This window comes from Myxocyprinus asiaticus, chromosome 18, assembly GCF_019703515.2.
Source record: "Myxocyprinus asiaticus isolate MX2 ecotype Aquarium Trade chromosome 18, UBuf_Myxa_2, whole genome shotgun sequence".
NCBI classification, from domain to species: Eukaryota; Metazoa; Chordata; class Actinopteri; order Cypriniformes; family Catostomidae; genus Myxocyprinus; species Myxocyprinus asiaticus.
This window is the reverse complement of record NC_059361.1, coordinates 10,245,770-10,258,784: the sequence shown is the minus strand read 5'-3', so window position 1 is coordinate 10,258,784 and position 13,015 is coordinate 10,245,770. Positions and strand designations below refer to the sequence as shown.

At 36.5% G+C, this 13,015-nt stretch overlaps 1 protein-coding gene across 1 annotated transcript; it reads right to left on the bottom strand.

The window, feature by feature from the left end:
- Positions 1-790: 790 nt before the first annotated feature.
- On the bottom strand, positions 791-9,179 carry LOC127456124 (uncharacterized). Its single transcript, XM_051724463.1, has 5 exons — positions 9,041-9,179; positions 7,047-8,056; positions 2,015-2,186; positions 1,767-1,933; positions 791-1,621 (listed from the first exon to the last, which is right to left on the bottom strand). Exons 1-5 carry the CDS (start codon positions 9,057-9,059, stop codon positions 1,472-1,474), a joined length of 1,518 nt encoding a protein of 505 aa, XP_051580423.1. The 5' UTR covers positions 9,060-9,179; the 3' UTR covers positions 791-1,471.
- Positions 9,180-13,015: the final 3,836 nt, after the last annotated feature.

Genomic DNA, 13,015 nt, shown 5'->3' with positions numbered 1-13,015 from the left:
AGCAATGTATGGGTCTGCTATTTCATTTGCATATGCATTTATTGACTCTTTCATGTTATGTATTTGTTGATGTATTTATTAATGTGGGTGATTTATGCATTTTTAATGATTTAATTATAATAATTATTAATGTATTCAACAAATGATTGCTGTAAAAGCATTGTTATTTTTTCTAAAAAATGTAATTTAAACAGAAAGTAAAAGTTCTTAATTGACACACATGCCGTGCTTTTATTTATTTGTTTGTTTAGTTGGTTATATTTAATGTAAAACCATAATTTAGGCTATAAACTTTTATAGGAGCAGATATATAGAGGGGTAGAAAAAAACCTCCTTGCATCAAAAAGGTTCTTTATAGCACTATTGAGGTTCTAAATAGCACTTTCAATGGAAGGTTCTTCATGGAACCTTTAAAAAAGGGTTCTATTTAGCACCAAAAAGGTTCTGCTATTTTTACAAGCTGAAGATCACTTACTTGGTACTATTTTAGAACCATTTTTCTTAATTAAAGTTAATGTACTATGAACTAACAATGAACAAATGTTTTTTTTTTTATTATTATTATTAACTAGCATTGACAAAGATTAATAAATGTTGTAAAACATATATTGTTCATTTTTAGCTCATGATACCTAATGTATCAACTAATGTTTACAAATGTAACTTTATTATAAAGTGTTTCTAATGAAACAAACACTCAATTAGGACAATGTGTTAGAACTTTCATATTTAACACAGTACAGCAATGCAAAATACAACTAATTAATATGACACAAATACCAAAACACCTTTGCGATTGTCCCAGTTAAAACACACCAGATGGGAGCAGTTTGTTTCTGTGATTTTATGTTGCTATCTCTGGTCAAGTTTCCCTTTTACATTAATGCACCCCAAAGTCACAGTATTGGCTGAGCCAGTACTTGGCATGTTGGGCCACTCAAACATGCAGAGCAATGTTTTTTTTTTTTTTTTTTTTAGCCACTGTAACAGTGTTTGCACTCTTCAAGAAGCCAACCTACCAATGTTTTACATTTAGTTGATTTAGCATATTATTATACTGTAAGTACATGTATTTAACATCAAAATAATTATAATTATACAATTCACCTTTAAAATTACTTATAACTTACTGTAAAATCTATCTTGATCATATTTGACAAAGATATTTGACATAGACTGATTTACTGTCTAACTGGGAAACATTGCACAGTTCACTATAGTGCAAAAGTAACCAGTGATGTTTTAGGGAACTACAATAATGACACATGATGGTCTTAGTTAAGTTCACCAAACTACCCACAATGCAGCATTAGGTGGGTTCTTTCACATTTTCCTCAAACCAGGTTCCTCATTTAGCATCTTCCAGGGCTCCATCTAAAATTCCATGGAGAAATTAGAAGCAATGGAACTGCTTTCAATGGAAATGAAATATCTGATTGGTTAGGGGGTATGCCAATCAAGCTCTGATGGCCTATGGAGTGACCAGTAGAAGTTCATGCCAGCGCGCTGTCTCCACCTGCGACCTGCTGCACATCTCTTTCCAGTGCTGGTTTCCCACTTCGGGACCCTCGTGTCCAATCAGAACAAGACCAAGAATGCAACTCTTGGTGTACAGTCTTCCCTGTCAATGATAGAGTGATGGCATTGTTTTAAACTTATTTCGCAATTTTAAGACACAATGAGTGTAAAACAAAAACTCTTACTACATATCAAAACTGATTACATAATTAATCATAACAACAATTATGCTGATATCTCATGGTTACCTGCATTACGATGAACTCCAAGACTAGAGGAAGTTGGCTTATGTCACCAGCTGGTAAATCAAACAGAAAGGGAGCGTTCCAAACAGCGTTTGGTCCACTGGCGGCCTTTGTCTCCTTAGTGCTGATTACTTTTTCATTATGACATAGGTTGATGACAACATAGTGATCTGCAACAACAAACGGGCACTCTAAATTCAACATGACTGTTTGATTTAGTCTGATTATGACATACAGACAGATAGACAGACCTGGGGTTCCAGGCATTCTGGTAAGTTTGGGCAGGTTCTCAGCTTTTCGCACCATCACTTTCATGCGGTGTGCAAGTGTCTGATACTGCAGCAGAATCAGGAGCTGACCCAAAAATCTCACAGGAAAAACAGGACGCTCAATATCCCCCACTGCATCCTGAGAACTCTGACTCTGAAAGCAAACAAACACACCGGACATGATTTAAAATGTAAAGAATAATAATAAATAAGTATAATAAAAAATGATTGGCAAAGATATGGTTTAGTAAGGGGGCCTTCAATAGAGATCTGTAGCACCACTGCAGGGGGTACACCAACTATTGTATTCCCTATATATGTTAAAGAAAAATACAATATTAAGTTAACTTAATCCAAAGCTAAAGTTAAAGTTCAGCTAAAAGTGAAATTGTCTCTCCCACACTGAAGAGGAATTAAGATAAATGATAATGTAATATATAGTAGAAATATATGACTCTGTACATCAATTATTATTTTAATAGCTTTGCAATGTAAGCATCAAGTAGGTAAATAAATACAGTCATATTTTAATATTTTTAATATGTATAAAATATGCAATATGTAACAGGGTGTCCCTGCTCCATCTCTCTATCCATCAAGGGGTCCTTGAAAGTTAAAAGCAATTTAATGTCTTTTATTCAGATTTAGTTTCATTGAGCCAATTTATTTTTGTGGGATTAGGTCAAATCAATGTACTATAGTAGTTTGAACTCAAATTTAACCTCATTCCTCAAACTCAATTTACTACGGTTTTATTTAATTAATTTTCTTATGTTGATCCAACTTAATCTATTTTAGTAAACATTAGTATATGCCAGGTGAGCATTGAGCAAGTGTAAGGACAGTGAATTTAAAAGCAACAGGGATGAGCAGCCCTCAAATCAAGTATGACGTAAAAGTCCGTCCTCAACCTAAGCGCAAGAGCTATTCTTCACCACAGTGGTAACCCCTAAAACTCAGACACTCTTTCTAAATGCCAATATAACATTAACAAATCTCCTCCTATTTTCATCTTGCTCAAGTGTATAAAATAATAACTCTTAATTTCAACACTTGTTCACCCTATCCAGTCTCATGCAAACCATGCTGGGAAATGGAAATCCCCAGCCCAGTTTCATTTTACAAATTTAAATGGATAGAACACAATAAAATTAAGTTGTGACAAAATGTACTAGAATTGTGTTGCTTTAGTTCATTTTAACTAAGTTAACTAAACAATCAGCAAAATTCTTTTTTGAGTGCAGGTTTAGCAACCTGGTTAGCACAAAACACGAGGCAAACAATCCAGTAAAAAAACATTAACTCAGAACAATGATTTTCAAAGATTTGACAAAAATGTGCTTCAGTATGACTGATATAAGAAACTGGTTGTTAAATACAATTTTTAATGCCAAACAACAGAACATATTGAACTCTGATGTGACCAGAATGTCTTGTTGAAATTATAATGAGCATTTTAAGGCATCTCAGTGTAGAAATTATTAATTAGTTTAAAAACTAAATTTATAGTGTATCAGAAGCAGATATGACAGGTAAAATGACACTGCATGTCCAGTGGGAAAGCAATATTGTCTGTCTCAGTTGTAATAGTCCAATGTGACAGGAAAAATAAAGAAATATTATAGGAATGTTCTTCAGACAATGAAAAAATGTAAATTTAGGAATTATTATTCACCATAAATCACAAATGAATCAGTTATTTTCATACTGGTTTGAGCCTAGACTGTTGATGAGGATTTTTCCATGTTAACTGACTCTGTGTCTAGGACATTGATATAGCACTTTCCTCATATAATGCCTCCTCAAGCAATTCGTATTAGACATTATTGAGGTCAGAGGAAGTACTACAGACTCACTGCCATATTCGATTTTCACATTAAGATCAAAACGTACTGAAGCTTCTTGCTGGGTCTTCAGCGTGAATTTAAACCCAAGCGGGATCAAACTGAGCAGCTACCAGGGGAGACATGCTCGTCACGTAACATATATTCCCAATGGAAAGAAAAAACACAAATAAGATCTCTTTAATACTCAATCCTAGACAGCAAGGGGTTTACATGGAGAGCAAATGGAGATGTTTACGGACGTCTCCTGCTTTTCAGATGTTTCTCCTGTGTAAAAGACCACAGTAATCTCACTTGTGTCCCACAAGTTTCAGAGGAGATCTCAACAATGTCTGAAACAAAGTCTGCAATCATAAGTCAGAGATCTTAATGTGAACTCAAACACTTCTCTTCAAATTCTCCCAAGATCAAATCATCTGCTATCAACATTAATTTTATAGCTCTATACACTTACTGTGTGTCAACAACTGACTCATTTGTGTCTATTTTTTCCCCCTAAGGAATTTTAGGAGGAACATCCAAAGTTGACGCTTCAATAAGACAACTGAGAACTCTATTAAAAGGATAGTTCACCCAAAATAATAATAATAATAATGAAAAAAAAAAAGTCGTCATTTTTCACTCTCCCTCATGTTTTTCCAAAACCGTATGACTTCCTTTACTCCATGAAACACAAAAGGTAGAATGGTAGCCTCTGTCAGCATTCACTTTCATTGCATCTTTTTTCCATGCATGAAAATTAATGGTTTGGAATGACATGCGGGTGAATAAATGATGACAGTATCTTAATTTTTCCATGAATTATCCCTTTAAGTCTACTGAGATTTGAAAGAGCATGAGCCTCTGAGTTCTGCCTCTATTTCTTTATTTTTATCTCCGTCCCCCCTTTATTTCCTCCATTCTCTAATTTTGTGCTCTGTGATGCATCTCTTCTTTGGCCTGTCTGCTGTATTAGTGATACCCACTGGCATGCGTCCACCTTGCTGCAGCAGGGGACTGAACGCTGGCTCTGGGCCATGCTGACGCACCACTTGTTGGCACGCTAGTCATGCAGTCGTACAATCATATCACTGCGTTCATGCGCAGTGAAGACTGCAACAGACTGCTGTCAAGTTTTTGTCTTATTACAGACCAGACAGAAACTTTTCCATACACACCTGAGCAAGGTATTAACAGTGTATCACACACTGTACTATAAACTGCTGATATGACTCATCGAAGTTTTGGACTCCAAACCAAAACTCATCAGGATGCAGGGCATTTTCCTCTCAACTCAACGTACAACTCAAGTACATCTACTGCTGGATTCAGCAGTGCTGCAATTCAACAATAACAATGAGGTCAAATATCAAGCAATTCAGGGATACCTGTATCACTTGGATATATATGATTCTACTTCACCAAATGTTTCATGTTCGATCAGGTAAAAAGAGTCATGTAGAAATCACAGCCAATCAGAGCATATTTTATGATTAATGGAGCGCAACATTGTCTGCCCACTTTTTCAGCCATCTTGGTTACAGAAATGTTTTTCCCATTCATTTTTTTCCATAGGAATTTTATAAATGTCATCATGAAAGTTTTCTAAGACACAAACCAAACCAACCAGCTCTGAGGTGAATTAAAAACTTTGATTTGAAGAAAAAAGTATTTGAAAATTGGACAAAAGACTATACTAAATATCTTTAGTGAAGGAATGAACTGCAATACAATCCCATGAAGTACTGCGAATGACGTAACTGAATTAAAACGATGGAAAAATATAAAACTATTTTAAAGTTGTTGATTCCAAGTAGAGAATCAATTTATTGCTATATATTCAGATATATGCAAATATACTCTCATTAAACACTTTATTATGAATACTATGGTCCTAATAAAGTGCCCAACATGGTCTTCTGCTGTTTTAGCCCATCCGTTTCAAGGTTCGAAGTTGTTGTGCATTTTGAGATGCTATTCTGCTCACTACAATTGTACACAGCGGTTATTTGAGTTACCGTAGCCTTTCTGTCAGTTCAAACCAGTCTGGCCATTCTCCATTGACCTCTCATCAACAAGGCATTTCTGTCCGCAGAACTTTTTTGTTTTTGGCACCATTCTGAGTAAATTCTTGAGACTGATGTGCGTGAAAATCAAGGAGATCACCAGTTACAGAAATACTCAAACCAACCCATCTGGCACCAACAATCATGCCGTGGTCGAAATCACTGAGATCACTTTTTTTTCCCCATTCTGATGGTTGATGTGAACGTTAACTAAAGCTCTTGGCCCGTATCTGCATGTTTTTATGCACTGCACTTCAGTCACACGATTGGCTGATTAGATAATTGCATGAATAAGTAGGTGAACAGGTGTTTCTAATAAAGTGCTCAATGAATGTCTATGAAGTTTGAGAGTGTAGGGACACTTGATTGTGTCATTCACAGTGCGTCATGGGAGTCGCTGCAGAGTTTGTTTGCCACAGACTCTCTGATAGGTAAATCTTTCTCTTCAGGATTCATGGATAGTGTAGTTCTTCTTTTATTATTATTATTATTATTAAGTTGAAATAACAGACTGATGGCTTCAAAAGGTTTATAAATTATCATTAAAAATCAATTCCCCTATGGAAAATGTTTGATATTTACTTCAAGAAACAGCCCAATTTACAGCTACTGTATGTGGAAGAAGTTTTGCAGCAATTAGATTTCGCTATGGGCAGAGCTACCACGTGACAGAAGCAACCAACAAATTGTCTTGGTACATGCCACAGCAGCTTGGAAAAACTCAGATTAAAGGTGAAGTTATTTATTAAAAGTTAAAATACTTTCTCCTATTACAGTTTATCATGCAGAGTTAACTAAGTAAGCCATATGTAGGTTGATTCCTCAGAAAAGTGTAACACTGTGGCTTTATGGGTCTTTTAAATCATTGTTTGTTTGATCATCCCTACTAGCCTAACACAGCAACATTAGCTCAACCAATAGCATTTGGGGTGGGACTTTCTGTTTGTTCGAACAATGACAAATGGGGGGAAGCTTTTGAAAACCTCTCTGAAAACAGTTATTTTTCCATTGCATTTTGATGAAACTAGTGGGGCAGAAATTGTCCACTTTAGATTTAACATGGATAAGATAAATTTTATCCTGTGAAGCTTTATCGCATTGTATCAAAGTGACAAGCTCTTATACCTTCCTTTTCTTCCTCCTAAAAGGGTTGAGTTGATGATTAAGGGTGACCATGAAATCAGGCTCCCAGTCGATGTCCGCACATGCCAGCTCGAGTTCACCCACAGAAGTCTCCCTCAGGCCAGAGAAATCTCTGCTAGATACTTCCAATCTGAGGGTGCAGGAATGAAGCTCTTCGGCTGATTTCACCTGCAGATGGAACACCAGTGGTGGCACTTCTAGACTAAGGCTACGTCTGCGCATAGGGCCGCCGTGCAGCGGTGTGGTGCAAAGTGGAGGCAGACTAGCCCTGACTGTTGTTCCTCTCAGTCTCCTAGAGCCCCGGTAGAGACCCAGAATAGTGACTGTGAGTCTACCCTCTGTAGGTGAGAAGACCAAGGTGAAGTGAAGAGATGGTGTGGGTTTGTGCGAACTGGAGTTACGTCTGGATCTGGAGCCATAATGCCTTTGAGAGAGCGCCCCCTGGAGACTAGAGAGAGAATCGCAGGTGGTTTGACTGCTGTTTTCTGAATGCAGGAGGTTATCAACAATCCCAGTGCTTCTGCGATCAAGTGCTTGGCGGGTCTTTGCCACTAGGCTGAGTTTAGGAATTGTTGGGAGTGAGGAACGGCCTCGGACAGCAGGTTTAGTAGGTGTGGAGGGTACTGCGGGGGAGCTAAGTCGTCGTAGATTAAAACGAGACTTCTGAGGTCCCTTCATTTCAGTCGGATCACGGGGCAGAGAAAAAAAGGAAAAGTCGTCTTCGGAAGGAGTGGAACTGCTGTTAAGAGAGGGATAGTCCAGGACTTCACCATCCAACTCTTCATATTGCTGTTTGATTGGCAGAGTGTTGATAGAGGGGGCAGGGCTAAGAGTTACAGTCACATGATCTGTGGATAAAGAGGGTAGGAATAGCCCCACCTGCTTGTCATCTGAGGGGTGGGACTTCTGGCGCCACCAACAGATGATGCAGCCAATCACCAGGCAGAAACATAGGATGGCCAAGCCAACAGCTAATAACATTTGAAGATGCACTATTGAAAAGCAAACATACACAAAATGTTTATAAAGATATAATTTCAGAAGTTTAACCTGAATTTATTATGAAATAATTGGATCAAATATATAATAAAAAAAAAGTTTTGTGACACCACTTTGCTTTAATTACTTTTATGCATATTCATAATGGATAAATTCATATGGTTTATATTCAGTCTGAAAAGCAATATAATTTTTTTTGCTATAGTGCACAACTGCAACAAAAAACTGTACTTTACTGTGATAAGTATTAGAGACAAACACAAGGAAGCAAATCGTGATAACTGAGGGTTTGTTTACTGCGTTTCCTTTCTGTCCAAATACAACTAATCACTCCTGATGGCATTAAATGTGGAGAGGAAATGACCCTGTGTCATTTCACTGACACAGATATCAGTGATCCGACACAGAACTGATCTGATGTCAGACATCATAATGCAGTTTATTTATATAACAAGATTGATCTCCCAATAAAAGTTGAATATGAAATAAAAACTAACACACATAATCACAAACTGTTTAAATCTCAGCTAAAAGACAAAAATATATCAACTGAAATAGATAAACAGCTTCCCATACAGAACTTTAAATAATTAATTATGCTACTGTCATATATATATATATATATATATATATATATATATATATATATATAGTATAGTATACTTATTTAAGCCCTTTAGAATTGGTTTTTAAAATTTTGAAATTTCATAGCATTTAATTAGGCTTTTTTTTTTAACAAGATACTCTATAGTACTAGTATAATATATAATATAGTATAGTTTAGTATAGAAAATAATTTTCTATTAAACTTTAATCTATGACATATTTCCTATTTCCCAATAGTTATGAATGCACAACTAGAAAAATAACATTAACTAGAAGATAACTAATCATTATCCTACACCAAAAAACAAAAACAAAAACACATCTAAACCATACATGACGAAAATGTATATACTGCTGAGATTTTTGCTTACCTTTGAATTCTAATAGCATATTCCCAGATAATAAGAGTTCAATGCCACTGCTTGTGAAATCAAGATCTAAATGTGACTGTCTGATCTGCAGTCATGCTCTCTCTTCAGTGCTTAGACATTAAAGTCATCTCAGTCTGCCTCTCTCCTCAGCGGCTCCTGAGACTGTGGTGCGCGCACTGATGCGAACGTGAACGCGCATCACTCACGTGCAGCAGCGGAAAAATCGGCATGCATCTTTTTTTTTTTTTTTTTGTTGTTGTTGCGTGAATCAATGCTGTTTACCGTTGATGCGTGACGATACGAGTTATTTCAAGAATGCATTTAAAAAAAGAAACTGTGAGATTATACAAATTAGTGTGTCTATTCTTTATAGCTATATCACGAGTTTTACATAAATGCGATTTTATACAATTCATTAATTACAATTTCTGTTGGCAAAAATAATGGTTTGATATTTTGTATGGTACCTTTTTCCAGTTATACAGTTTTAATATTTTTTTTTACTATAGTGTCCTAACATGTCCTGCTTTTTATAATAAGGGCCATCCAGACACACAAACGTAATTAAATAAATAAACAAAGCATTCAAATGCTTAAACAACACTTTTTTAAATTAAAAATGCACAATGTAAAGTAACTGCATTTATCAGTCTGTGCTCCAAAAGAGAGACTGCAACTGATGCGACCCCTCCCTGCAATAGCGCATCGACTCTATCTGATGCGGTTAGTCAGGGTGTTCAGTTTGGTTGGTTAATCTGAATTTATTTTCGTTTAATAATAAATGTCGTCTGATTTTAAATAATTAACAAAAGTGCTAAATCTTTGTGTTCCAGCTGAGCTAGTCTATATCTCCCTCTCTGGCAGTGCTAACATGGCATGGCAAACTCGTTAAAATGAAAGATGTGCCTTTGTGGCAGTGATCCATTTTGGCCGCTCCAGTGAAGTCCTGCTGCAGGCCTGTCTCTCACTAAGGGAGTGTGGGGATTAGTCTGCAGTTTGCTTGTCAAACTGGTTAGTTGCTGGACAGCATCATCTTCACATTTTAGTATCACTTACAGTAGGGTACAACAGGGCTAAGGGCACACCTTTAGGACAAGTTAGCTTTTTTTCTGGTCACAAAGTGTATAAAGAATGATGATGATGATGATGATGATGATTATTATTATTATTATTATTATTGAATTTAGATGGAGCAACATCATTTATGTGAAAATAAATAATAACAGAAGGTTCTTTTGATTAAAATTCAGTAAAAAAATTAAAATATTTTTTTTTTTTTTTAAAAATGGTGGGGACAAGCCTTTTACTTACACTTGGGTTAAAAGGCTACCAGGTCCCCAGGTGGATTAAAGTGATATCGTGTTCACAGGTACAATGGTTAGAGGGCAAAATATTTCAACTTAGGCAAATACTTTTGAGACGGTAAGTTGCTTTTTCTGAGTAACAAATTAAGATAATACTTATTCAAAATAACCACTTCGGAAAAGGGTTAACAATTTTCTGTTCATTTCAAACATGTTTGGCATTTTATAACATCTCAAATATTTTATAAATAAATGAATCTCTATTGTGATTGGATCAGTCAATGTGAGCCCACTTTGAACATTTTTCAGAACAAATCTACTTCCCTCATTTAAGAAAAACAGTGTGTTTTATGGGGGCCTTTAGCCCCTGCAACAGGGAAGAATTTTACCCCAAATACTATCCTTTCACTTATTGGACTGTTATTAAAAACTTTTGATTTTATGACCTTGAACAAAACTGAAAAAGACAAATAAGTATTTTGTCTAAAAATCTTAAAATAAATGTGTTAATTTCAGGGTTTGTCATTAGCTACATAAAATTGAAATATTTGTAAAAAAATATAAAAATATTATATTCAATTACCTCAAAATCAACCTTTAGACACCATGCAAAGATCTCATGGATCAGGAAAATATTGCAGTGCATAGTGACAAATAGGTGTTTAGAAAAGTGCTGTGGTGGTTTTTGTTGCTATTTAGTGTTTTGGGAGAAAATAAAATAAAATATACCTTTTACCCTGGGGTATTTAACCCCATTGTACCCTACTTGTAAACCAGATGACAATTTCACATTGACTTTTCACTTTTTATTTATTTACATGCCAAGCATGACAATTTTTTTTTTTTCTTTTTTTTTGGCTTATACAGCCTTCTACTTGACACCTCCTTGAAAGTTGCCACCCTCCCCATCTCCGCACACCACTCCGGAAATGAGGGCACTCCATCTGACTTTCATCCCCTTAAAATAACCTGCCTACCAATCATCACATTGGTCAGAACCCAATTTTTTATGTGTTTATCCCCCATTTGTATAACCACCCCATCGCCCAAAATACAGAGTCTGTGGCAAAATGAAATTTGAGTGCCCAAAACGTCACATATAAAACTCTGAACCTTCAACCAAAATTCTTGGATATTAACATACCCCCAAAAAACATGGGTTGTGTCTCCATCTTCTAATTGGCATTGCCAGCAGGTGGGTGTGTCTTTTAAGACCAAGCCTATACAATCTAGAGGGGGTCCATAGAAACTAATGTAAAATCTTGAAATGCATAAAGCACACCCTTGCATCTCTAGATGCAGACTTGATGTTTTTCAGAATCTTAGTCCACACTCCCTCCTCCAATATCAAGTTTAGATCTTTCTCCCATAATCTCTTGATAGAAGTTAAAGCTCTGTCCCCCAGACTCTGAATTAGCAGGGAGTAATACACTGATGCCTCATGACCTTTTCCAAAAGCAGTAATCACCTCTCCCAAAGCATCTGCCGCCTTAGGGGGGTGTGTGCTACTCCCAAAAACAGTGCAGAGCAGGTGGCGCAGCTGTAAATACCTATAGAATTGAGATCTGGGAATCCCAAAATGTTGAACCAAATTTTCAAAAGATCTCAACACTCCACTCTCATATAGGTCACCGAGTGTAGTAACCCCCCTCACAATCCACTCTGACCAGCGGAAAGGGGACTTATTAATACATAGTTTGGGGTTCAGCCATATGCTCGAGGCAAGGTTTAAATAAATGTCTGAATTAAACACTCTGGACACTTTTGTCCATACCAAGTGTAAATGCGAGATAATGGGGTGTAACTTAACTTCTCAGATTAGTTTGATAGAAAGGCTTTGCAATGGCGAAATAGAGGCAAGAACTTCCTGTTCAATACAAAACCAGGGAGGGGCTCTCTCAGGTGGAAGCGACCAATGAGCCAAATGTCTGAGACTGAATGCATAATAATAAAACAAAATCTTGGGTAGGCCTAGCCCACCTTTGTCAATCGGCCTATGTAACTTATTGAAATTTAACCTGGGATGTTTACCATTCCAAATGAAGGACTTCTCTATGCTGTCAAACTGCTTGAAATAAGAGAGGGGGACATCTACAGGGAGAGATTGTAGTAGGTAGTTGAATTTTGGAATACAGTTCATTTTAATAACATTAACCTTCCCAATCATAGATAAATGTAATGAAGCCCACCTGCCCACATCGCTCGAAAACCTTTTTATTAAGGGGTCAAAATTAACTCTAACTATATCAGACAAATTTGCTGGGAATAAAATGCCCAAATACTTAATGCCCTGTCTGGGCCACTGAAAGGCGCTTACTGGGCAGTAATCTGTCAGAGCCAAAACATCGGATGTAGACCAACTGACTCTGTACCCTGAGAACTTAGAAAAGGAATTAATAATTCTGTGGAAGCAAGGTATATATCTAGTGGGGTCGGAGACGAATAATAAAATATCATCTGCGTAAAGCAAAAGCTTTTGCTCCACACCTCCCGCCATCACCCCTGGAAAATCAAAAAATATTATCGTGGCTGCTCTATTGATTTCAGATGGTTTTTGACTGCCACCTGGCGGCATAACTCACCACTACCACTTACTGCCGAACGACACATATTTTTAAATAATATTAATAATAGTAAATACTTGTTAAGTACGTGTCGGCCACACGCGTAT

Coding starts and splice junctions, on each gene's coding strand:
- LOC127456124 (XM_051724463.1), bottom strand. Junction 2,187..7,046: donor TTAGGAGGAAGAAAAGGAAG/GTATAAGAGCTT, acceptor GTTTGCTTTCAG/AGTCAGAGTTCTCAGGATGC. Junction 1,934..2,014: donor CAGAATGCCTGGAACCCCAG/GTCTGTCTATCT, acceptor TTGTTGTTGCAG/ATCACTATGTTGTCATCAAC.